General features: G+C 45.5%; 1 protein-coding gene across 1 annotated transcript in view; it reads right to left on the bottom strand.

The window, feature by feature from the left end:
* Positions 1–1,911: 1,911 nt before the first annotated feature.
* Positions 1,912–25,686, bottom strand: part of LOC311154982 (transmembrane channel-like protein 2) — a gene marked incomplete at both ends in the record, with an annotated part of 35,171 nt that continues 11,396 nt past the window's right edge. Inside the window, 12 exons of the mRNA XM_084207858.1 lie at positions 1,912–2,057; positions 6,235–6,355; positions 7,842–7,920; positions 11,962–12,087; positions 13,601–13,840; positions 14,274–14,341; positions 16,851–16,979; positions 18,337–18,489; positions 19,316–19,495; positions 20,960–21,148; positions 21,573–21,720; positions 22,762–22,904. Coding sequence (XP_084063984.1) covers positions 1,912–2,057; positions 6,235–6,355; positions 7,842–7,920; positions 11,962–12,087; positions 13,601–13,840; positions 14,274–14,341; positions 16,851–16,979; positions 18,337–18,489; positions 19,316–19,495; positions 20,960–21,148; positions 21,573–21,720; positions 22,762–22,904 — 1,722 coding nt within the window. The remainder of the gene's footprint in view (positions 2,058–6,234; positions 6,356–7,841; positions 7,921–11,961; positions 12,088–13,600; positions 13,841–14,273; positions 14,342–16,850; positions 16,980–18,336; positions 18,490–19,315; positions 19,496–20,959; positions 21,149–21,572; positions 21,721–22,761; positions 22,905–25,686) is intronic.

Genomic DNA, 25,686 nt, shown 5'->3' with positions numbered 1-25,686 from the left:
TTTTAAAAATCCACTCATCTTGCTCTCAATGCCTGTGTGGATACATGCATACATAGACTGTCTCCTGAAATGTGGGAGGTTGGTGGCCTTTGTTTGCTGAGGTCGTGGAGAACCGGGGTATTCTGTGAGCAGCACCATGTGGTACCAATTTAATTTAAGATTTAGAGACAGTGCTCACAACTGGGTTTGGATGTTTATAGATGTCTGAATGGAAGAGGACCCCAGGGAGTTGGGTGCTGTGATTGCAGCAGAGCCAAGCCTCCCTGCATTAGCTGACACAGCACAGCATTGTGTTGGAATAGTCCATTTAAAACACAAGGCTGGCTTCTGATTCAGCACTGATGACAATGTTCTGTGAGAAATGGGCCAGGACCTAAAATCCTGGGGTTTCAGAGTCACTTTTTTCCCGCAGGGAAAACTGAATTTGAGCATTTGGGAGTGATAAAGCCTTGGCTGCAGATGAAGCCAGGCTGCCACCTGCCAAAGGACAAGCTGCTGCCTCAGGGCTCAGGCAAACGGCAAGAAAACCGTGACAGAGAGAAAAAAAATCCCCATGGCTGTCAGGCTGGAGAGCTGCTAACATTGCATGCAGCATGGATCAAAAATGGGGGGAATCACTAATTTAAAGTCTTTTGGCAAGTACTCAATTTTTTTTTTTTTCTTTAACCAGGACATTTTTACTTTGAAGGGATGTGATTTAGAGAGGTGCTGGGGTGAGGCTCAAAGGTCCCTGCCTGACCTGCTTTGGTGCCAGCAAAAGCACTGATATGTGGTTGCAGAGAGTGCAGGGAGGGGTCTGAACATGCTGGGGCACAGGAAGGGGGCAGACCTGCTGTACCCATGGTCTGTTGGGGTCAGGCAAGGGTCCACAGGACTTTCCATTAATTCTAAGTGCATCTTCTGCATCTTCACCAACACACAAGCTGCTCTGGTGCTCTTGACACTGGTAGAGGCTTCTGCCAGTGCCAGTCTGTGACTGTCCTCCTTTGAGTGGGGCAGCTATTTCTAGAAATAACCTCTTGGCTTTTCTGTATTTGAAAGCAAAACCCAACCACCTGATTTTTGAAGAAATTATGAAGTTTCTTTTTATCTGTCTCTTGCTTGTATTTCCTGGCGGGCTTTTTTTTGTTGTTGTTGTTGAGGTTTTTTTGGGTTTTTTTTTTTTTTTTTTGAGTTTCTGGTCTCTTTTATAAGCCAAAGATATCAAGAAAAGAGCGAGGTCTCTACAAATGAGCACAACACAGTATTAAGGCTCTTAATTCCTGTGAGGAAACAGATACTTAAGTGGTTTTTTTGGGTTAGACCTTTAAAGCAGAATCCTTTCAGAATTTGTCTCATGTCTGACCTAACCAGACTCCTTTGCTGAGTTCCCTGAAGGTGGGCATTCCCAGACTGGCACTGGCAGAGCTCCTGCCCAGCCAGACAGGAGCTTGTGGGGCTCCTCAAGCTTGTAGAGCAGCATAAACTGATGAAATACCAGTCTCCATCATCAGGAATTTCCTCTGGGAAGTGGTTTTTGGCTGTCTTCTTACCTGGATTTGTCAGAGGAAGTGTTTTAGGGTAGGTCTGAGGAGCTGGTGCCAGTGCAGCCTGTATTCTTTGTCCCTACAATGGCTCTTGTGGTCTCTAGAGGCTGTTTGTAGGTGAGAGGGTTCTTTAGCTTGGATGTGCAGCTGAAAACCCTCCTCAGCACCCTGAAGGAAACTACAGATCTATCCCCAGAGCTCTGGCTTGTTAGCTGGTGTGAGAAAACCCTCTCCCCTGACCATGAGCAGAGGAAGATTCCAAAGAGGAGCAGAGGTGAGTGGCACACAAGACCTCTGCAGCTCACATTGTCAAGCAGGGTGACAATTCTATTTCTGTGGAGGTTCAGAATGTGTGATAAATGGCTTTGTCATAGTGCAGGGTTAGCTATAGGAGGAGAGGATGAAAGCTCAAGGCAATCTTGACTGCTTGTTCAGGGTACGTGAGGTTATCAGGAAAAAGAGTGCTGTCGGTAGTGGGGGCATCCAGGGCTTGTTTCCCTTTCTCCCCTTGGAAAGCTTCATATAAGCCACCTGAAAATACAAGTTCAGGTGTTTCAAGGTTCCCTTTTGAAAAGAACTTACTGTCCTTCTGCAGCAAAAAGCTGATTTTTCTGCTTTGGAGAAACTAAGGTGCCTTGGTACCAAATACAAAATCAGTGTATTCTTTGCATTCTTTTCTGGGTTTATGAGCAAACCTGCTTAGTGGTTTCTACTGTTCTCTGCTGAATGAGAGTACAGAAAGCAGCTTATCTTGTATGCAGCTGGGCACTTGATGATAGAAATGTCTGAATTATGTTTTCAGCCCTAAAAGAGAGGAGTGCATGTTGTTATCCCCTTCACAGCTCGTGTTTAGCCACGTGTTTTGCAAAATTGCCCTTTAAAATTTCTTTATTTTGCTGAGGTTCTTGTTCATTAGTAACACGGAGCAGATGCTCTGCCTGGCCATGCAAACTAAAAACTGATGCCCATGAGAGCTGCCTGTTTAAAAACAAATCTCCGATGAGAAGAATAATAAAATGATTAAGCTTAGATATTTCCTTGTGTTTTTTTACCAAAACCTCTTGCCTACAGCATTTGAGCTAGTGGCAGTATAAGATGTGAAAAATTTGCAATGCAGAGGGCTCTTCCAGTCATCTATGAATGCAAGCTGAGACCTGTGAGAGATGTTACTAGGAGGTTCCCAGTACTCACCACTGAGCTTTTCTCTTTTGTTTTTTTTTTTTCCTCCTTCCCCTTGAAGTTAGACTGAGCCCTGGAGGAAGACTGGGATGGATACAGTCTTTCAACAAATGTTAGGGTGTTGGAAATCAATGTTCAGGCAAGGGCTTTTGCTGTTTCTAACATTTCTAACAATAGAAAAATAGGAATGAAACACAACACTACTGAATATTCCAGTGAGTTTGTGCAGTTTAACCTTCAGTTGCATGTGAATAACTGGTAAATGGACTCAAAACTCCAAGAGATAAATGATCATTTCAGTCAATATGAGGACTGAGGGTTGGCATTTTTACACCTTTCATGACTCTTGTGCCCTGACAGAGGATCCCACTGTGGATTGGATTTGGGGCAGAGAGTTGTCACCAGCCTGCAGGAATTGTCTGGCTGATATTATCACCCTTGTAACCTGGAGTCTCTGAGCCTGCAGCAGACACTGATCAGTGGGTGAACCTAATGTATTGTAATTAGAGATAACCAAGCCTTGAAGGAGTAATTAGCTAATGGGCAGTTGTGTGCTCCAGAGATGACACAGTGCTTTGGAATGCTCCATATCATTGCTGGTCTGATTCAGAGAGTATCCAAATCTTGTAATAGTCACTAATCTGGTCTGCCTCTGCTTCTCTGGTTTCCAAAACCTGTCTGGAGTTCTTTATGTCTTCTTCATAATGCTTCTTGGGCCTTTATATGTGTGCAGGCATGTATGCACACACGTGCTTCCAGCCTCTTAAGGCTGGCTAGCAGAGCTGAGTGAGAGCTGAAGCTGCATTCTCCCCTTTCCAAATTGTGTTTTGGTGTGAGCTGAGGAGTGAGGAGGAGGAGAGTGCTCTTCCTTGATGTGCAACCAGTCCCTAAGATACCAGAGTCTGCAGGGCAGACAGGCTGTGCCAAAATCAGGCACTGTGTTGTTCCTGTGACATCCTTCTGGGTTGGCAGGCTGGGAACACCTTTCCCCACACTTTCTGACCAATATGGACACCTCCAAGGAAGGATTTCTCCTGGAAAAGGCCTTCTCTTGTCTGACTTTTCTCAACTTGAATGGGTATCTCTGCAGAGAGCTCACCACAGCCATGTTGCATCAGCAACTCTCAGAGTAAAGAGGCAAGCCAAGACCTTTTCTGTGGGATCCAGATTGGAGAAATGTCCTTCCAAGCCTAGGAAATAAATCCAAATGAGCAGTTTCTCACGTGGAGGCTCCATGGGAGAATGACCAGCCCTGACCACAGCAGTGTCCTGGGATCAGCCAAACTGGCTTGGATCTGTGCACCAGGAACAGCTGTTTCTGGAAACAATCCACTGGCTTTTCTGTATTTGAAAGCAAAATGCAATGATTTAATTTCTGAAGAAATTCTGAAGTCTTCTGTTATCTATCTCTCGCTTGCGTCTCCTGGAAGTGCTTCTCTACTGTTCTTAAATGGCAACAGGAATTTCTAAAGGGTTATAATCAGAAACTAGGCCAAGGCACTGTTAGTCTCTCTGTTGTGCTGGGTGGTGTTGCTAGACCAGGAATCATATCCAGGGACTGAAATGCTGGTGCAAGCTGCTGTCAACAGACTGTGAAAAGAAGAGTGGGGTGGGAACCTAGTGGTGGTGAGATTGAAAGATGAAAGTTTGGAGGAGGTAGACTATAGGAAAACTATGACAAGGGACAAAATGCAGCTGACAAAATTCCCTCTGGTGGGAGTCCTCTACTCCTAGTAGCAGCTGCCTTGTGGCTGAGCAGGGACACTCAATTTTTTATAAGAATACTAAATTCTTCAGGCAGAGGAACAACAGGAAAAACCCACAACAAACCTCTGTTTAAATGACAGGTAAAGTCACACCACTTTTATTAATTAAAGAAGCCCTTGAAAGTACTGGCAAGCCCTTGCTCCACAGAGCGAGTCAGTAGCCACGGGGCTGCATCCAGTGTGAAGCACTTCAGCAATGTCACAGCTGATTTTTGTTCTGACCTCCTCCCATTTCCCTTGGGATTAAAATCAGCACAGCCCTTGAGGGAAACAGCTCAGAAGTACGACTGAGTGTCTAAACAAATCTGTGTGAGAGAGTGTTGGGTAGATACAGAGCCCCACGAGTGGATGTCCAGCATGCGGGAATCTTTTCCTACGGAAACTACAGCGGTTCATGCAGCACGGGAGAAACTTTGCTGAGGTTATGGAGCAGCCCGTGGGTAGCGTGGCTGCCCTCTCCCTCTTCCAGGGACTGGTCCCAGGGGGTGCCCCCATGGCCTGGGCTGGCCAGGGTAGGGTGCCCTGATGCCCAGAGTGGGTGGCTGTGTCACAAACACCTGTGGTGGGGGGGCGAGGGCTGCTCCCCTCCCGCCGGCCATGGGGCGGCCAGCCAGGGCTTCTCCTCTGCCCGCTTTCCTGGCAGGGCTGGATCCATTTGGAGACTCTGTTTTCTTGTCTAGAGCAAAGATGATGAATGTTATTTTCTTTGTAGCAAGCACTGCCTTTTGTCCTCTCCCCAGTGGCTGCTGTTTCCACTCTGTGCAATAACCAGTGTGTCTGGGGATTTGTGTTTTGAGCATCTGAGTGAAGGAACCAGGCATAAGAATGTTCCACCCCAACTCAACAGCCAGTTCGTGTTTCTGCTGCCCAACCCCTCTTTTCAGGTTCTTACAGATGCATTGGTGAGACACAATAATTCTACCAGCCATCCTGGTACGCACCTAGGCATGGGGTGCTGGTGGGTAATTCCTAATTATAGTCTCTATTTTCAGTGCACTCAAAACACTGCCAGCACTATTTCCATTTAAATGAATGCCTTGAGTCTGCTTTGGAGGGGATCTGTACTGGGTTGCTCTGAACCTTCCAGTTTGTCTCAGCCCATGGAATTCAAGGGGGTTATGGTGGCATTAGTCTGCTTTTCTCACCTGTACCAGGATAAAATCAGGTGATTTTCACAAGTGAGAGCTGGAGGCTCTGACAGTCAGGAAGTGGCTGGTTGAGATTGAGCCTGAAGGATCCATTTTCCTTGAAAATAACCCAGTCCTGGTGCTAATGCCTCCTCCTGGTTCTTTCTGCCCATGGACCCCCACAGCAGATCTTAGAGCATGCATTTATTTTCCCTAAGACTTAACCCAATCCTGTGAAAAGTTTCTGCCTCATTCATGATGAATTTTCCAATGAAAAGCTGAACTCAGGAAGAAAAAGTCTGACTCAACTCACCAGCCCTGAAACAGCATTGAGTTTAAACACTGTTCCCAGAATAAATTGCTGGTTTCATGACCAGCATGGTTAATAGTTGAGATGTGAATCATAATTTTGGATTACATTTCCCACTGTGACAAGCCTGAGATATAATCCAGTCTGAAAATGTGCCCTTGCTGAGTGTCCATTGGCAGGCGGACTTCTGTGACAGGACAAAATCTGTGCTAATGACACTCATCCAATCCCTTGCTAAGGTGTATCCCTCCAGTTTCTCAATCCTACCAGTCACTTTGGTGGCTAAATGGGCCCTTTCAGAAGTGTTATGTTGTATTAATTTTTACCTTCTGCTTGTTTGGGGGGGCTTTCAGTCTTTGTGCTTGGTGTGAGTAAATCCTCCAGATCTTGCAGCATAGGGTTGGTACTGGCTTTGTTGTTTCTCTTGTTTTTCTCCTCTTCTCGTTGCTGCATCAATAAAAACCATTTGGTTTAGTTAAAAACTGCAGGTGTAATATGGGAAATGGTGGCCTTGTGTCGTGTTTGCCTGGCTAAGTGTTTGTCTTTGCCAAGTTCAAGGTGCTGAATCCTGGTCTAGTGATCACAGAATCACAGAATAATGAGGTTGGAAGAGACCTCTAAGATCATCAAGTCCAACCTATGCCCTAACACCTTAACTGGATTATAGCACCAAGTGCCATGTCCAGTCTTTTATTAAACACATCCGGAGATGGTGATTCTACCACCTCCCTGGGAAGAGCATTCCAGTACTTTATTATTCTTTTGGTGAAAAATTTCTTCCTAATATCCAACCTATACTTTCCCTGATGTAGCTTGAGGCTGTGTCCTCTGGTTCTGTCAGTTGCTGCCCGGTGGAAGAGACTGACCCCCACCTGTCTACAGCCTCCCTTCAGGAAGCTGTAGAGAGCAATAAGGCCACCCCTAAGCCTCCTCTTCTTCAGGCTAAACAGCCCCAGCTCCTTCAAACGTTCCTCATTCCTCAAGTGTTTCCAGGAAAGAAAGTACAACCCAGGCAGGACTGGAAAACAGTGGCTCTGCTCCTGTTAGGGCAAAGCACTTGCAGATAACATGGTTTAGGTCCATCAGGCTGTTTTGTGTTCCTACAGCTACCAATCTGCCCCCTCTGGTGTATTGGTTAGTTTTAAATGTGAGCCTCTTGTGAGAATGATAAATGCCAGAGGAAGGGGGTACAGCAGCAAGGGACGGGCTGTAGGGCTGTCTTTGGCTTTACTTGCATACATTTAGGGCTGCAAAAGATTTTCTTCTGGATAGTAGAGGGAATCTGTACTTTTGGATAGGGTTGAGTCCTGCTTTGTCATCCCTTTAGCCAGGTTGTGTAGCATGAAATGGAGAGCCCCAAAATCTGAGTGTGCTGCAGCACAGGTTCACCTCCTGCAGTACTCGAGGGTGCCCTTTGCACCAGGACACTTCCTTTGAGCCGAGTGATTGATTCTGGATTTGAGCATTTGAATGTAATTTATGGAGTCCCATCTCTCAGGGCTCACATCCTCACTTTTAATGTTGCACCAATCTCTGCTTTATGTGATGGTTTGCTCTACGTGGCTCTGCTTCCTTGGCTTGGATCCTGTCCTGTGCCAGGGAAATGGCTGTGGTTTTCATGGGCTTATCATTGCTCCTGGGAAATCTCAGACACCAAAGCATTGTCTGAACTTTGAGGGTACTTACTCTTGTAGATGAAAACCACAGTTTATGGGAAAGCCAACTGTAGTTCTGATGTATGAAATAGCAGGCTATTATGGGATGTGACCACTCTGCACAGCTAGACATTAAATGACATCAGAGGGCACCGAACAAGCACAAAATATGTTCTCTTCTTGTGTCACCAAAGTGAAGAGTGATTTAAAGCATATGCTACACTTCAAACTTTAAGTGCATGGTGTTTCAAAGGTGGTTTTGCCAGATCAGTACCTACCATTTGCATTTTCTTCTTCAGCTCTGCATTGGCGCGCTGATATGCTTTGGACACAGCGTTCAGGTAATAGATGGTGAGGCTAGAAAAGAAAATGTTGCTGTAGTGATAGGATCACGGAAAAGAGAAAGTTTCACAAGGAAGGAACATGTAATTTTTTGCCTGCCTTCTAATTCCTAATTTTCCCACCAGCTGTCTCCAAATTTCTTTTAGAAGCTCAAGGTTTAGAAAGATTTTGGGCTGCCTGTGGCATGGTTAGCCAAGGCAGGCTGAGCTCATCTAAAGTTCAGTTCTCCTCAAACAGAGGAAAAATGACCAGCCTGCCCTCATGCCTCCACTTTGGCTGGCCATGGGCTCTCTCTGCTTCCTTTGCACCAACCTTGGGGAAGCCAGGCACAAGCCTTGAGATGGAGCTGCCACCAGATAACACAGGGACCTTAGGAAAAACTGGAAAACCAGGGAAATAGTAGAATAGGGCCTTGACACCTCTCCTGAAAAGCAGTGCTCAAGGAACAGTCCTCTTTCCCCCTTTTCCAGGACCAGCTGCATCCTGTATCCCTGGACAGGGCCCTTGAGGGCAAGCAGAAGCCAGGTTGGAGCAGAGCCATGGGCTTTTGTTTTGATCCTCTCTTCTCCAAAAAGGGCACACCAAAGCCAGGGGAAAACTGAGCCAAGCTGGAGGAACTGAGAGGCAAGTGGGGATGGGAGAGGGCATGCTGGCTGCCAGCCTCTGGCACACAGGGAGGCTGTGCTTTGGAACATGCCCAGGTGTCTGGGTCTGTCTTGCCACGTCTGACACTCACCAGCCAGTAATGTTTTGGTAGTAAATAAAATGTCCCCTCCTGCTTTTGTGGAGTGCCTTTGTTTTTCTAAATTATAACCATCATCTGCTCAGTGACTCCAAGCCATTTCCAGGAAAAGTACCAGCCACAGTCTTGGTGATCTGGGGTCTCTGTCCTGGAAATCCTCTTGGAAACAGTTTTTTCTTTTTGTTCTTCTGTAAAGGTATGATAGTTTTATTTCTTTTACATTATCAAGCTCATTGTCTAGAAAATATTACGTTGTAATCAGGACTGTGAATAAGAATGGTGTTGATAACACACTGATATTTTCGTTTTGCTAATTCTTGTTTATCCTAAGTTGAGCAAGCACCTTTGTTTTTGTCTCAAGCTCTGCCAGTGAGGAGGTACACAAAAGAGACTGGGACAGAGCAGAGGTGGGACAGGTGACCTGAACTGACCAAAGGGATATTCCACACCATGCCTGGTGTGTAAATAGGGGGGGCTACCTTTAACAGGGACCAATCTGGTTTAGGGAAGGGGCGTCTGGCATGAGTCAGTGGGTGGTGAGTGGCTGTATTTGGTGTCACTTATTTTTCCCTTCTTATTATTATCCTTTACCATTATTACTATATTTTACTTTGATCTTGATGATTGAATTGGTCTTATCTCAATCTGCAAGTTTTTCTTTGATTCTCCTCCTCATTCTAGTAGGATTGGAGAGAGAGAGAAGAGGTTGAGCAAGTAGCTGGGTAGTGCCTAATTTCCAAGTGGGTTTAAACCATGACACCCTGGCACCCCTCTTCTCTGATGTATTGCTTCCCCAGTTCTGGGGAGAGTGTGGGTCACTGTCCTTTTCTAGCCTGCAGAGGAGTTTTAATTTTTCCCCCTTCTTGATACAATAAAATGCTTCTGCCAGGAAGCTCTGCAGGCCACAGCTTGAAATCCTACTCTCAGCCTGAGTGGGATGAGGTTATGTGCCCATGGGCACAATATCTTTCATTCTTCTTTCTCTGTATTTCCTATTTCCCTTGTCCTTGGGCAGCTAAAACCAGGACAGTAAGCTTGACACCCATGTCACTCACTGGATCCTATCATTATTTGGAACCAGGAGCTAAGAACTGAAATAAATAGAAGACTCATCTTGGATCGCACCTGGATAAAAGAGAAGGGGTTGTCATGGCTAGATAAAATGACTTAATTCAGTCCATAGTAAGCAGAAAACACATTTTTTTGAGAGACTGTAATCAAAATCAACAGACTGTCCATTTACAATCCACCTGTTGCTCTTTGTAGAGGCTATTTTTAGTTAGGCTGGATTGCAGGTTGCCTTGCCTGCTGCTTTGAGAGCTTCTGGCTCCACGCTCATCAGGACTAAATGAAGCTTTTGCATTTCCCTGGTTTCAGTCTCTTGGAAAACTGGATGGGGTTCATCACACAGACTAGCTCCTGCTTAACCCTGTCTGCCTGTCAGCACCACAGCAGAAGCTGAAGACTTGCAGAGACAAGGCAGGAAACTGGGCACTTGACTGAAAAGGAGGAGAGAAAAGGGCCAAAGCCTCGAGAAACAACCTTGTTTGCTCACTGTGATCTTGTCTGGGATTATCACAGGCAAGGTGAGCATGCAGATAACAAGCAGTGCCTCTGCAAGGCCCCCAATGCTCTCAGGGCATGGGAGAGCTACTGCCGAGGGGCCATAGGTCTGACTGGTCCAGGCACCATGGGGGGAGCCACTTCTTTAGGGCTGTGACTCTCCTGGGAGCTGAGCAGCTGGAAATCACAAGGTGTAACACATAAAGGCCATGCAGGGAGTGTATCTGGCTGGAAAGCGAGGATGTTTTTGGTAAAATGGACATGAGGCATCTCTCAGTTCTCAGAGGGGAGTCAGGGCAGAGACAAAAGTGTGTCTCAAGGAGAGTTGGACTGATGGTAAAACTGTGGTGTGGGAATAGCCAGCACTGGGAAGGTGTGATTAAAGGTCTCTCTTCAACAAATAAATGGAATTTCTGCTGTTACTTTTCCCAGCTGTCAGTGGAGGAAAGGGCAGGAGATTGTCACTGGAAAAAAACCCACATTATTTTCAGAGGTATTACTCTCTCCCATCAGCTTTTTTGAGGGCTGCATCAAAGCCTCAGAAACCTGTCCTGAAGCCCTTTTGTTAAGGTGGCCCATTTGGGGTGCTCTGCACTCTTCCTTTTGTGTTTGCAGTAGCATCTGCCAGTGCTGCTGTGAAGCCCGTAGGACCAGAGTTTCTAATTCAATAATGTGCTTGGCCATGCTGGGCTGTGGTGTGAGACTTCTTGTCCCCTGCACAGACCTGATCTGGTCTGTGGAGGTGTAGGATCAGCCTGCACAACTTACAGCACCTGATCATCCTTTTGGGGTTAAAATGAGCAAGCAGTTTGAGGCAGGTAGAGGGGTGGCATGTCATTTTCAGTTTAATTAGGATTTTTCTCAGGTTGTTTGCATAAGAAATTTTGTATGGAATTGTATTCTATATAATTTAATGGCATTACCTTCAGTGTAGCTGTGCAGGATGAAGCATCCCAGTGCCCAAGGGCAGCTGTGCTGGATCAGCCCAGAGGCTCATCTCCAATGTGTGGATACCCCAGAAAGAGTCAGAACAGGAAACTCTGTATCTAACAGGCTCCCCAGCTCTGCCCATTTCCCATTGATTAGTCTGAAGTGCTTAGAACTGCCTACAGAATTTGGCCCCAGCCCTCCTACTCATTTTGATAGCTTTGTAAAGCCTCAAGAACGGTGCCAAAAATATCTTTTCAAATAAAAGGAGAGCTAATCCTAGTACTGCTGAAGGTGCTGGGGATTTAAGTTTGATTTCAAAGCTGAAATGATCAAACGGCGCTAAAACAAATACCAGATGTATTATTTGGAAAATGAAAAAGTAAAACCCCCCGAACCCAAACAAAACTCACAACTCTTCATATTTTTGGAACATGTAATTTTTGACTGCCCTGTCTTGGCTGTGCTCTAAATACCACCAGCTGTGACAGAAATTGCTTCTCCAAAAGGCACCAGGCTGAGACTGTCCATTTATTTCCTGCTGGCTACAGAAAATTTTTCATGTGGAAGCTGTGACAGCTTAGATACCTACAAGGCCTCTGTCAGCAATGTATTTCATCCACAGAGTTGTGTTTAATTGGGTCAGGTAATTAAATTTTGGGAAATTGGGTTAGGCAAGGGTAAGGGGGATAGGGAGCATGTGTCTGCTCTAATCCATGCTGTTATCTCAGCAGAACCTTTATTTAGACTTGACTAATATACCAGAATTTTTTTTCCAACCTTCTCCCCCAAGCCAGGCATGTAATATTGCAAGGAGAACTTACACCATGAGCAGAATTGCAGGTATGATCAGTCCTGGATTTGCCACATAGCTGAAGATCTTGGCAACAAAAAGTGGAAAATCGAGCTCGATGGTCTCTTGAATGACATCATACATCCTTTTCTTTCCACTGGGAAGACAAACAGCCAGTTAAGGAGTATAGATATCCTCTGGAGGGACAGAATGCCCCATAGTCTCATGGTGCTAAGCAGCATGTTTCACCTCTCTTTCAATGAACATCAGCTTGCTGAAGGCCACAAAGGAGTTTAAAATGCCTTTATCTGAAATTTTCTATTGGTTCATTCATTCCCTCATTCTCTCCCCTCATTGACTATACAATTAATCTTTGCTAGGCCAACTTGCTCCTGGAGTCAATACATTTATTTCCAAGCTTGACTCCTTTATGAGTCCTGACTATTTATCCCTCTGAAATAGATAAAACCCTACAGACTGCAGAAACCACATATTTCTGATGAATATCTTGTTAAGTATGGCCTTTTGGTGGAGATGACTTTCCATATGCAAATTCCAGCTTTCTGAAATAATGAGCCAACTTGAAGAGCTGCTAAGTAATGACAAAAATAGCAAGCTGTGATTATTGCTTAATAGGGGACTCAGTGAAAGAGTAATTTCAAACGGGATTGATAAAGCAGATGAGAGTATTCTGTATGAAAGAAGAACAAATCTGTAAAGAGATGGATTATGTAATTGCCCTTCTTCTCTCCCCAGCATCTCTGGGTCTGGGAATTCAACACCATCAGGGCTATTCCTCCCATTTAGGTGTGGTGCCTCCTGGGAGCTTGGAGGATTCCCATCAGGAGGGTGTTGGACTCTCTATCTCCATGTTGAGAGTCAATAAAGAAAACCTGGATAAACAATATCCCAAACTCATCAACTGCCAGGAGCTCAGGAGGGCTGAGTTTTTAGTCGAGCTGCCACGGGTCTGAATGAGGCTGAGTGGCTTTTGAAGGGTAATTGGGAATTGAAACAGCTCTTTCACGTTGCAGATTAGTCATCTCCCAATGCAACAAGTCACTTGTCAGATGTTCTGACATTCCTCGTTGACACCTGTCCTTGTTAGAGAACTGAGGGTATTTTGGTCTCTTGCCTTTCCCCCGAGTCTTTGAGCTTTCTGATGTCATTCTCCGTCAGCAAGCGGATAACCCAAAACATCTACAAGAACAATTTGTTCCAAGCTGGCTCCTTGCTGAGTCAGATCCAGCAGGCCCAGGAAATGGCGTTATTCAATCAAATTAGACTTTATTGGCACCTTATTCCAGTCCACTGAATGCTTTGTGCAGTGCTGATTCTGTCCTAATGAAATGGGAAAAAAAAAGCCCCACAACATTTAAAAAACCCCCAAACACCAAAGAAGAAGGGGGAAAAAAATGCAGTAATTTTACAGGCTCACTCCTATCCATTTCCTGCTATTTGCCAACTAAAGTCAACGTGTAAAATACGTCCTTTGGACTCATTTTGTTCCCTCAATGTTCCAAAGAGCCTTTAGGATACTCCAGTTGGGCTTTTTGGGTTTTTTTTTCTGGGACTAAGACTCCATCTCTGCTGGAGTCCAGTCCTTCTAACTTCATGGAAATACAAAAATTTTGCTTTCAAAACAAAATGAAAATTTTGTTCCCATGTACCTGAAAGGTCCACAGTCAAAGGAGGGAGGCAGGGACATGATGGTGTAAGCCACAGGCAGGAGGCTGAGGAAGAGGATCAGCAGCAGCAATCCCATGTAAAAATTGTTAGACTTGGATGCTTTGAAGACTCTTGCATGAGGGACATTGCTGCTCATAACAGCCCAGCACTGAAAATACATGGAGGTTAATAAGCGCAGCACGTTTATACCCACGAGCCCTGGTGCGTAAAAGGATCCCATCCTGAAAAGGAAAAGAGAAGGACAGGAGCTGTTTTTTGACAGACTGGAAGGTTTCCTCTTTTCAAGAACAGAAAAGGAGGTGTTTGTGTGCTGACAAGTTTGTTCACAAACAGAGGCTGAGCGGGCTGATAGGTGCTAGCCCTGTGCTCCCACAGCAGAAGCCACCTGCACCCACAGGTGATGGTATGGTCCCCCTCACCAAGGACTGCTCAAGGGTTGCAAAGAAAGTTTTTCAGTTTGTGACAAAAATTTCTTGGAAGATGTTAAGTGATTGTAACCAGAGGAGAGAGACATGCTTTTATAGTTAAGCACAGAAAGCCAATCAGTCAGAAAAAACGGAACCCAGAGGTTTATCTAGTTGGCTTGGAAACCTTCTAACTCCACTAACAGGTTTTCTCAATGATGTGAAAAATAAAAAAAAGGATGTATCTTACCAAATCATTCCCTGGTTGAAAACCAGCCCCAAAACGTTGCCGCTGATGTCGAACTCTGCATAGGAGGGCTGTATGGGGACAGAAAGGAGAGTGTGCTGTTGCTAGAGGTACCTGCTGGGTTTCTGCTGGGTGCATGGTACCTGTCTAAAGCTGGCCAGCAGGGCTTCCCGGGAGGGCTCCTGCTGCCTGCACACTGCTTGAGTGAGCAGCAGTGTGACAGTGATTGCAGGGGTCCCAGGGTGAGGGAAGAGATGAGAAAGCTGACTCCATGTTCAGAAGGCTTGGTTTATTATGTTATTATATATATTATATTAAAACTATACTAAAAGAATAGAAGGAAGGATTTCATCAGAAGGCTTAGCTAAGAATAGAAAAGGAATGAATAACAAAGGTTCAGACTGACTGAGACAGTCTGGACAGCTGGACTGGGATTGGCCATTAATTGGAAACAACCACATGAGACCAATCCCAGACCCACCTGTTGCATTCCACAGCAGCAGATAATCACTGTTTACATTTTGTTCCTGAGGCCTCTCAGCTTCTCAGGAGGAAAAATCCTAAGGAAAGGATTTTTCATAAAACATGTCTGTGGCACAGAGGCAGCAGGGTGGGGAAAGCAGAACTGGCTTCCTGAAAACTGCCAAGATATATGGAGGTGCTTAGAGCTGCTCTGTGTTTCTCTCTCCCTGCTGATACGACACCAGCTGTGAGCATGGCATGGGACCACGCTTAAACTCCAGCTGGTGCCTGGCTATGGACTTACAGCTCCAGCCTGGTGAAATATTGAATCTTGAAGCAGTGATAATTATGAGCTGGAAGGCAAATGTTATGCTGGATTATGTCCTGGGCCCAAGCTGCTGAAGAACAGAAACACAGGGCAAAGGGAGAGAAATACAAGGGAATATATGACCTGATGGGTATTGGGTGACATTTTGCTCTGTGCTAGCTGATATATTGCTCCATATAAAGCAGTATTTTAGCTATCTGGTGTGGGTGCTAGTGGTGGCAGGTCCAGAACAGGCTGATCTGATCTACTGGCAGTATTTGTTGCTTTATAAATTATTATTTTGTTAGATTTGCCTATGATGAAGCTATTTCTTCTATATACATCTACTTTTGCGTGCACAAAACTTAGGTGATTTTTGGCAGATGAAACTTTGTGTAAAGATTTTCATGTTGTGTTTTCTTGAAAAAAAACTACTTTTTTTTTTTCTTTTTAAACTACAATGCAGAAAACAGAATTCTAAGAACTTGTATGTGATGTTCCTATATCTTTGGAATATCCTATGTAGCATGTCTGGTTTTTATGCCATTTGCATTTACTTAATACTGTCAGCAATTCATACAGTTGAAGATGTTTGTGCTTTATGATGAAAACTCAAGGGGAGTCTAGTCAGTCTTGCTTTGCTGACTGCTCACAGCTTTGGGAAGGGATGGCTGTAAACACTGTTTTCTTTGGTTTTTTTGATTCTGGTCCATTTCTATTTGAAATCTTTAGCTAGAACTTAATATTGGCTTCTTTTTTGCATGAAAATAAAGACAACTTTCAGTGTCTGCTGTCCTCTGCTTTGAGTATTCCTAGGTGAGAAAGCTTGGTTAAACAAGAAGATTATTCATTATCTGCATTAGAAAAACACATATAGAATTGTGCTGGTGTCCCTGGCTAGGCTGGGTTAGTTGGACATCAGCAAACCATCTTTGCAGGAGCAATGGAAGTAATTTCATGCTGCTTGGCTGCTGGGGGGACTCTTCCTAGGCCACCCTGCCCTGGGAAATGCCCTCTGCCTCCCTCAAAAGAAACACACAGAGCTCCACAAGCAGCAAAATGCCTGTTGTGCCCTGCCTGCTCTTCCTTGACCAAATCCCTCCTTTTTGCTCTTCTCCAAACCACTCCTGGGAACCCTCCACTGTGACAGCAGTGGGTGCCCTGATCTGCTCATAATCTTGCAAGGTATTTTCATCTCTGAATCCATCTGGTTTTGTTTCCTCTCCTGTGAAGCAATGGACGTCCCTCCATCCCCACATTATTTTATTTGGTGTTTTGTGCAGCTCCAGTACTGACTGCTTTGGTAATGCAGCCTTTATGAGCCCCAAGTCCAGTGCTGTTGTGTGTCACACACACATGAGAGGGGAGGGAAATGCTCCTTGTTCCACTGCAGCAGAAGAAACACCAGCTTCCAGGAGCAATCAGGAGACACTGCCATGAGAAAAGCAGGCTCCTGCCTGCAGGGTGGCCAAGGAACAGGAAGGTCTGGGGCTTTGAAAGGGGATATAGAAGTGCCCAAGGTTTTGGGGTTATAGCAAATGAATGAACACCAGATGATTTCTTTCTTAAGTCAGCTTCATGTCTTAAAGTTCTAAGATGGGGAGGAGAACTGCATTTTTGTAGAGTTCTTACTGGGATGGAGCTGACTGACCCAGAAAAGTGATGCAGACTATGGATACCAATTATCCAGCAAGACCAGACAGCCGCTGGAAGCATTCAAAACAAATTCATTTGTAGTGTTTGACCAAATGGCCCTAAATTACTTTTATCTTCTTGGCTATAAGGTACTGACTGGGCTATAAGATACTTACAAATCCAGCCTCTAGGTCCCAGCACCAACAGTAATTCACAAATCTGACAAAGCAAGCTCGGATGAAATCTCCCACCAGAATGGTTATGTAGGTCACCAGGATATCAGACACAGTGAGCCTCACAAACTCCTGCAATTTAAAAGAAGGAAAGTACCCATTTAACTCCTATAATTTCAGTACCACATTCAGGACTGTATTTTTTATTAAGCTATTTGTCTTTCTATGACAGTAATCTTCAGAAAAGCATGCCATGAGCAAACTCCATGCCTGCTTTCCAACTGTGCAGTGCCTAAGCTCTGCCTCTGTGCTTGGGAGCTGTGAGCTCTGTTACAGCTGCTGGACCTGGTACCTGCTGCTGGCATTATTGACTGCCCTGCATGCTGGGGCAGCACAGAGTGGGAGCAGAATGCTAATGCTGGAGGAGTGCTGCTGTAACATACACATATGCCCTCAGTTGTTTTGATTGCACGTTGCTCTGCTATGGCTCAATCCCAAAACTTTTATGTGGACTCCTAAGAAAATTATTTAGTTGTAAACAAGAGCTGGGTGTAAGTGTAGGGAAAGGAGATGTGCAAGAGAAGGAAGATAAAATTGCAGGCAGAAGGAAGACTCATAGGGTGGAAATAGCTGGTGGCCTAAGGATTCAAAAGGAAATACACTTACAAGAAAGGTTTTTAAAGTATGAGGGGGGAAAAATAAAGATCTGCCAAATAACAGCTCAGCTGCACCAAGGATCAGCTCCTTCTGAGGGGTGACAGTGGCTGGTCTTTTCCCACATGACTGAGAACCACTTGGCTTTTGAAGATGCCATGAATGTGCACAGGAATGCATAGCCTTGGAGTTTGGCAAGCCCTAGCTATCTCTGTCAGCCAGTAAACAGCTGCTTTTACTTTTTAAGTTGTGCATAGTCTGGCTGCAGATCTTCTTGGTGCAAGGTAAATGATGCAGGGTGGATTTGCCTGGTGAAGCTCTGAGGACTGTTTGCCACCCTGTTTGCCTTTCAAGGGGGTTACTTTTGCCTAATTCTGCTTTCATCCCATGGCCTCATGCTGCATTGTGGATTGGGACATGTCAGGAGCTCCCCTGAGGCGTGTCCTCTGGTTGGGTTTTACCCCTGCGCCAAAGCCTCTCTGGAACAAGTGCAACAATAAATGGAGAAGAGAGGTTTGCTCCAAAGCCACAGTCATGATCTGAACTGTGCATGGTGCAGGTGTTGCTGCAGACTGCCTGGCCTTTTGTGCTCTTCACAGCCAGTGCCTCAGAGCTGTGCATCCTGGCTGCTTCCAGCCGAGGATTTCACCACCGTGGCTTGAGAGCCATGGCCAAGGGCTCGTGTTGCCTTGGTGATGCTGTATGAGAGTGGGGGAAAGAGCTGCTGTTTGTGAGGAAAACTTCAAGCCTGGAAACGTTAAAGGCATCAGCGGGAAAAACGTAAATGGGCCATCCCAAACCAGCACAGAGGCTTGCTACATAATGGATTTCTTACGATGCCGACAGTTGTCTCCCAGCAGGGTCCCCGGGGCACGTCTGCGGGGTCCAGGGGAGCCGGGGTGACAGCGCTGTCATTCCCTGCAGACGAGTTGTGGTGACCAAGCAGTGTCCAGTGAGTGATGTTTTTTACCACATCCTCCTCTGCCAGCTGCAATGAACAGACACACCCACACCCCCCCCAGACAAAACCATCAGAAAATAGAACACATGGAGGTGTTTGAAGAAATTCAAGGCATTGAGTTCCTCCCTCCTCCTTAGCAGTTACCACCCCTTGTATAAACATCTGTTCACAATGGAGTCACAGTGCTGGCAATACACAGAAACTCCTCTTTTGCACGGAGCCAGGGAACAGCAGCTGAGAGGGGGTCAAGGCTCCATGAGTTTTTGGGGAACAAGCAGCATGCTCCCTGCCCATGGAGGAGTCAGACCTCCTTCAAGACTCCTGCATGCAGATGTAGCCTTCACCCAGTCCTCCTCCTTCACATTATTCATAATTTTTCAGGTCAGAGCAAACCGCCCTGGTTCTTCTAATTCTTCTCAGTTTAAAACAGAGCAATTTTTTCTGTGGATAAGTTAGACATTTATCCTTTCCTGCAGTTATCTGCCCACAACACGCTACCAGGATAATGTTAAAGAGGGGAGGCAGGGGAAGAGGATTATAAACTGTATCCTCAGGGTCTGCAGTAATAGAAATTGCAAACAGTGTCAGATGGAGAAAAAAAAACTAGAATTACCCTAACATGCTGTGGTTATAGGAAAACAATAACTATGCTCTTTTCAGGGCTGTAAAGAGAAGCCAGGGACTCTGCTGGGTGAGTTTCCCTGGGGCGCTGCTCCAGAAGACTGGGGACAGAGCAAGCACCTGCTGCAGAAGGGGTGATTGTCCCTGCTGGCTGTGAGTCTGGCTGCAGTGTGTGTTCACCCTCAACTCTGTAAAATGCTCTTTGACCGTGGCTTTTTGGCTCGGCTCTTACTTTTTCGTTGACATCATCCATCAAGGCCAACAGGAATGTGTAGAGGTTGCCGAGGAAGAGCGCGAAGATCCGCCCCAGCTGCCACTTCAGCCCGATGCGGGGATGGTAATTTTCTAGGGCAGCGATGGTTTCAAACAGCGGAGGGCAAAACATGCCCAGCAAGGACATCACAATTTCAACCTGCCACACGAGGAAAACGAGATAACTGCTAATAGTAACAACAGTGACTATCTTACTTTGAGCAGAGCGGGAGCTGCCGGCAACTGGTTGGATATTTCTGAAGGATAAAGGGGAGGCAGTCAAAGCAAACTCAGCTTCTGGCTTTGCTCAGCGTGCAGGCAGCACAGCGCCAGACTTCAGGGCCGGGTTGCACGACTTGCTCTTGCAGGAGCAGTTTTGCTCTTATCTCAAAGGGATGAGCTCCAAAGAATTTGCTCCCTGTCAGTCCAGATTCATGAATATTTAGCTTCCTCAAGTACCTTGCAGTATTGCTTGCATCAGCTCCAAGGTACTTATTTTAGTTTCAGAGGAAGCGCAAGACTTGGCTTGTGTGCATAAAGATAATTAGTCAATGCTAATGTTTATTTTCCACATTCAGCACCTTTGCTTTTGCAGAAGGCATTTACAGACTTGAACGGCAGCACGTCAGGATCTCAGTTCTGCAGCTCAGGAAAATGTGTCCCAGTGGTGTCTTTGTTCCTCTTTATCATGCCAAACACTAAGTTGAACTGTAGTCAATGAGGTCACTGGCCAGTCAAGGTTAGCTCAGGCATGACTTAAAGGCTTTAAATTTTTTTATAGCCCTTTGGGCCCATGGCCTGCACATCTGTACAGGTGCAAGCACCTCTTTGTGCTTTTCTTTCCAGGAGAAGTAACAGTACAGCGCTATATTTGTTCAGATCTCACATTATCACCAGGAAAGGGTCAGACGTTAAAGTTTTTTTAATAAGATTTTTTTTTCTTTGGGAAAAATCTATAGTGATAAATCAAAGCATTTAGTAAGCAAGTGCTGTCTTTCTAAAGCTTTCTGAAGGAATTTCGAAAATTCATGGCTATGAATTTAATTTGGCTTTGATATATAAATACATGTTAATGTAGTAGACATTAAAATTAAACCTTTCCATAGGTTGAAATATTTTTTGCTGTGTGTGAGGAGCCTAAAGATTTGAACTTCTCATTCCAAAATCAGACAAAGGAGAACTTTGACAATTGACATTTTTTTGCAGGTTCTACAATTTTATTCCCATTATTCAAGGTGGATGACAAAGATTTGATTTTAGAGTTAAGTCTGATTACAGACATTTCTAACACCCAGAGAGCTTTCTACAACAGAGTTTGTATTATCATGCAACTTGATTCCTAAGATAGTGATTGGTGTTGGAAGTACTGAAGAGCCATTGACTTTTCTAGTGATTTCTTATAAGAGTATTTTCCCTTCTCTGCAGGAGTTGTTAATTTGCCCCAGGAACTTTCAGTAAGATCGATGTGCATTGCAGCTACAACAAGTGCAAAGGTACTGAAGGGGACTCCTGGGCCCTGGTAGGGAATCCCCCTGCCTTGGATGCTGTCCTCAACCTGGCAATTAATTTGCTGATGTCCAAAGCAAATTATCCCAGCAGAAAACTGGAAGCAAAGTTTCCTTACCTCATTTCTTTCATACCACCCAACATTTTGCATTTTGGAAAATGTCTGGGAGCGTTTCACCACAAAATAAATGAGGTAGCCACTCCCACACAAGCAGCATATGATGAGGACATTGGCCAAAACCCTCAGGAACCTCCTCAGGTGGATGTTCTCATCCTTGTTGCTTTCTTGCTCATCTACAATGGACTCCTGAAAAAAACAGAAGGGGTGCTTAAGAAATTGGGATGGATATCTTGCACCACCAAGCATGAGGCGATATCACAAGGTTTTTCACCCTATGAAATTCAATCCTCTGCTATTCTGGCTATATCCAGCTTGGTAGTTGTGGTTAAATTCAAACTAAGCTCCATAGGGACATCCTGGTTTGACTGAAAGATATCAAGTAGAAAAGAGCCTGAGATATCCCAGGGGAACTGCACTCTAAATTGATACAAATTCTTTTAAAGGCTGGAAAAAGGGAGTTAGGGGAAGTGGGTCACAGAAACTGGAGCTTCCATGGATCAGCACCATGCCCTGTTCCTTTGGAGAGATGCTGAGTAGGTATCCTGAAATCTCTGCCATTGGTAGGTGCTGTCAGTGTCTCCAGGAGCAGGCAGAGGACACTTAGGTTTACCTTGAAGCTGGTGGTGATGGATGCAAACTTGTTGTCTGCTGTCTCTGGGTTGCCAATGAGGTAGTCCCAGCTGGTGAACATTTTCCAGCTGAAAATGAAGTTGTTATCATCCCCATCTGCCGTGCTTTCGTTGGCATTGCGAGCCATCCTGTGTAAGGAGATGAGCAGTGACAAGGTCAGATGGGGCTCCACACACCCCTCAGCTTTGGACAGCTTGGGCAAGATGGACTGGGGCAACCATTCCTGGGGCTTGGGAATGACTGAAGTGTGCCACTGGACTTTGGGTCTAAGGAGGACTGAACTGTCAACTGTCAGGGCTTCTATTAAAAATGGTGATACAGAGAAAAACTGGCACAGGTGACTAAGGAGGTTAAGGATTGCTTTGTCCAGCTGGTGCCTGAAGAAAGTCTGTTTATGGTGCTTCTGGGTCCTAGGCTGCAGTATATGGTTATAGCTGCCTTTAGTTAGTTAAATTTAGTCAAACCCCCATGCCCCATCCAACACACTGCAGCACAAAGGTTTAGTGAGACTTTCATTTGCTGCACAATGCTGGAGCCAAAGAGCTTGCAGGAAGTCATGCAGGGAGAGAGAAAGGATTATTCTTGTTAATCAGCATAGGAGCAGATATGGCTTCTGCTGTTTCCTCTCTATTATTTGATCCCTGAAATCCTTCTGTAAGTCCCCCCAGAGTTCCTAGCACTAGTCCCTCAAGGAAGGCAAGACAACAGATGCTGCAATTTCATGGCAAATGTACAGCAAATCCCCATGTCCCACTCCAGCCAAAGGCTCAAGTGGCTCTTTCTGCTGCACAGCAATATGGCCTGTTTCAGGAAGCGATACAAATCCGTGGGCTTATCCTTTCTTCCAGAGAAAGGAAGAACTTTTCATGACATTTCCTTCAGGCAGAGATAGAGGGGCTTATTTCTTTATTTTTAACTTTGCAGAGACCATTACAGCACTGACAAGTGCTTTGGCTGCATCCTCAGGGCACTGAGGATGCTGTGGGAGCCTCACTGAGGCTGGGGGTGGTGGATGGGGAGGCCAAGTGCAGGAAAACAGCAGGCACACCCCCCCCTTTCCTCACACTCCCCACACCACTGGACCCAGCCTGGGTGCCCACGGAGGGGAGCCCAGCTGTGAGACACATCTGGGTGGGTTTTGCAGCGGGAGCAGTGTCGGCTGCACTTACGATCTTATAACAACCATCAGGCTGTAGCCAAACACGCTGATCCCAACCATGAAATACGCCATTGGCAGCCTGTATTTCAACCAGCCAATTGTCCTCTGGTTGTTGTAGTAGCCATAAAAGAGCGCTGAGTATTTGATGTAGCCCTGGAGGTAAAGCAAAAGAAATCCTGTGTAAGCTGTGCAGCTGCTTCTCTGCAGGAAAGGGGTTTCTAAGGAAAACTGAAGATTTCAAACAAGGAAAATCAACCTGGAAAAGTTTTTAGGGTTTCATTCTTGTCTGTTTGCTGCTCTGGCACCTTTGAGAGCCATATTCTTAAAAGTTTATCTTCCTAAGAGAGGCAAGATGAGGGAGACCATGTCAGAGGATAGTGGCTTAAAACTAAAATGTGGTTTTGATTCATCACTGTTTCATCCCTCCCAGAAAAACATTCTTATTGCTCTTTACGGCTGCAGCCCACCTGCTTCTCTAAGCCAATAATCAAACACTCAGATCTTGTATAAAAGCAGTAGCAAAGGGCCTTCCTGCCATGATATGAAACTTTTCCTTTCAGGTAGGAGGCAGCTGATGCTCAGTGCCTTGCAGATTTAGTTCCTTTTACTGGTTGCCACCTGCAGAGCAAATATAACTAAAGAGTGAAATCAAAGCATTACTTTCCTGTGGAAAGCAGAGCTCAGACACAATATCAACCATGTTGTCTCAAGCAGATCTATTTTTTGCCGTGCAATCTGTTGGGTGTTCAGCGAGCGTGCAGATCACCTAATCCGCATTGGCAATCTCTCCCTGCTTTCCTGTCATACCTCATCCAAGCCCATGTGTATCCCTGCACATTGTACTTCTCTAATTTTTGCCCCTTGTCCTTCAGCTCCTAAGTGTACTTAATCAGTCTGGACATGATAGTTGAGCAAGCTCCCTTCTGATCAAGCCTTTGGAAAGACATGACTTGAAGCTCCTATCAGAGCCTGAGTAATGGATCTTGTCTGGGGACATTAAAGGGTTTACATGGAAAGGGGCTTCCGGAGGCTGTGTAGCCAAGCCTCCTGCTCAAAGCAGAGCCAATTGCAAAAGGAAGTGCTGTGGCTCAGGGCTATGTCCCGTTGAGCTTTGAAAATCTCCAAGGACAGAGCTCCCACAACCTTTCTGGACCTTTCTTCCAGCGTTTAGCCACCTTCACTCGATCAATCAAACTAAGCTCCCCCAAAACCTCTTGACTTTTTATCCCTAACCTAATAAAAAGCTTTGGTGCCACAGGAGCTGCATTTTTGCCCTGCACAAAGCGCTGTGCCAGCAGTCCAGGACCCCTCTGTGTGTGTTTCTGCCAGTGCAGCGAGCCTGTGGCTGGCACAGCCCAGCACCCCTGCCTGGGGCTCGCAGAGTCTGCTGGGGAGGTGGTAGAAGAAAGCCTGCTAAGACATCATGTCCCTGGAAGGCACTAGTGAAGTTTGCTTCTCAAGCTCTAATTCCAAACCTTTGTCTTCTTGATTCATCAGATGCCAGGGACTGAAAAATTAGTTTCTCTGCTCACATCATCCAGTATGCTCTTTAAACTCCATTTGTGAGACAGGGTGTCTGGTGTCCAAGTGAGATTTATTCCTTTCTACTCCTCCAGAAATCTGTGATGTGACCTCCTTCCCACCAAAGCATACATTTGCCCGGCTCCTCTCTCCTGAAAGGCATTTTTCAGGGTAATGGTATTGACTCTTCATTTATGCCTACTCTGATTTATATTTCCCCCCTGCCCCTCTCCTGTGGAGCATGCTGCAATAAGCCTCTGTTCATTTTCCAAGGGCAAACCCCTGCACAGGGCTTCATTTGACATCTCCTGGCTGCAGAGGGTGTTGGTGTACTGGTGGGTGTTGTGTTGCCCCCTAGTTGGAGAGGCTTCTTGAGCTTGGATGATTGTTCCCTGATGTCAGACAGGAAGGGAATGGGTGCTGGATGGGGACCTGGACAGCACAGGGGTTCAGGGCACCCACACCTCAGTGGCAGCAGGGGGATGTGGATGTGTGTACCAAGCCAAAGGCAGGAGACTGGCAGGTCATGGGAGTAAGCATTTTCTGGAAGCATGCAGCCTCATCCAGAGACAGGTTTCCTTACTGATAGGTCTGTTCCTTATGGCGTCCCAGAGAAAATCAGCAACGGCATTTAATCAAATCAGATTTTGTGTTTGGGTTTTTTTGGGGGTTTTATTTTGCTTTTTATTCTTCTGGCTTAATGAATGAGTTTAAATGCTGCATCTTGTATTTTTACAGTGAACTGCTCAAATGAGTTTTTCATTCCTTACACTGCTAATAAAAATGTCTCTAATTCACCTCAGAATTCTGGATTCTGGCAGTGGGGGAAAGTGCAGGGAGAGGAAGAGTGGAAAGGATCCTCAGCAGACTATGGGGGGTAACTGAAGGCCTGGCCTGGCAGGTTCCTGGACACCAGTATTTGAAGCCTTATTAATAAATTAGTTTAAATAATCTGGTTTACAAGAAAGTAGCTTTTCTTTTTCTTTGGTTGTTTTTTATTTGGTTGGTTTGGTTTTTTTCTTTTTTAGCTAAAGAAATTGCAAAGGGGTTTATTACAGAAGGACTGTAGCATGTGGTCCCATGCTTGTAGCTTGTGGGCCAGTGCTGATAAAAATTGGAAAAAACGTTTCCAGAAGTAACTACTTTGAAAGTCAGATCCCAAGGCACCGGTTCCATCCAAAAATCTTCACCCCCTGCACATGCCTTTTCTTGGGCTGTCACCTAAAAACACTTAATCCCTTTGGATTAAACCTTCAGGTTTGCACTGCAGGCTCAGGTAAATATTTCAGGGGAAGAGGGAGGGCAGGCACATGGGGAGCAACCCCCTTCCCAATCACTTTCAGTGGCTGGCAAGGTGCTCCCTGCTTGTGCAGGGGGTCTGCAGCTGGAAGTCTGTGTCTGGCTGCCTGGTTTG

Source organism: Fringilla coelebs, assembly GCF_963513975.1.
Source record: "Fringilla coelebs genome assembly, chromosome: 1".
NCBI lineage: Eukaryota > Metazoa > Chordata > Aves > Passeriformes > Fringillidae > Fringilla > Fringilla coelebs.
Note: the sequence above shows the minus strand (reverse complement) of the source record. Positions and strands in the feature narration are given on the sequence as shown.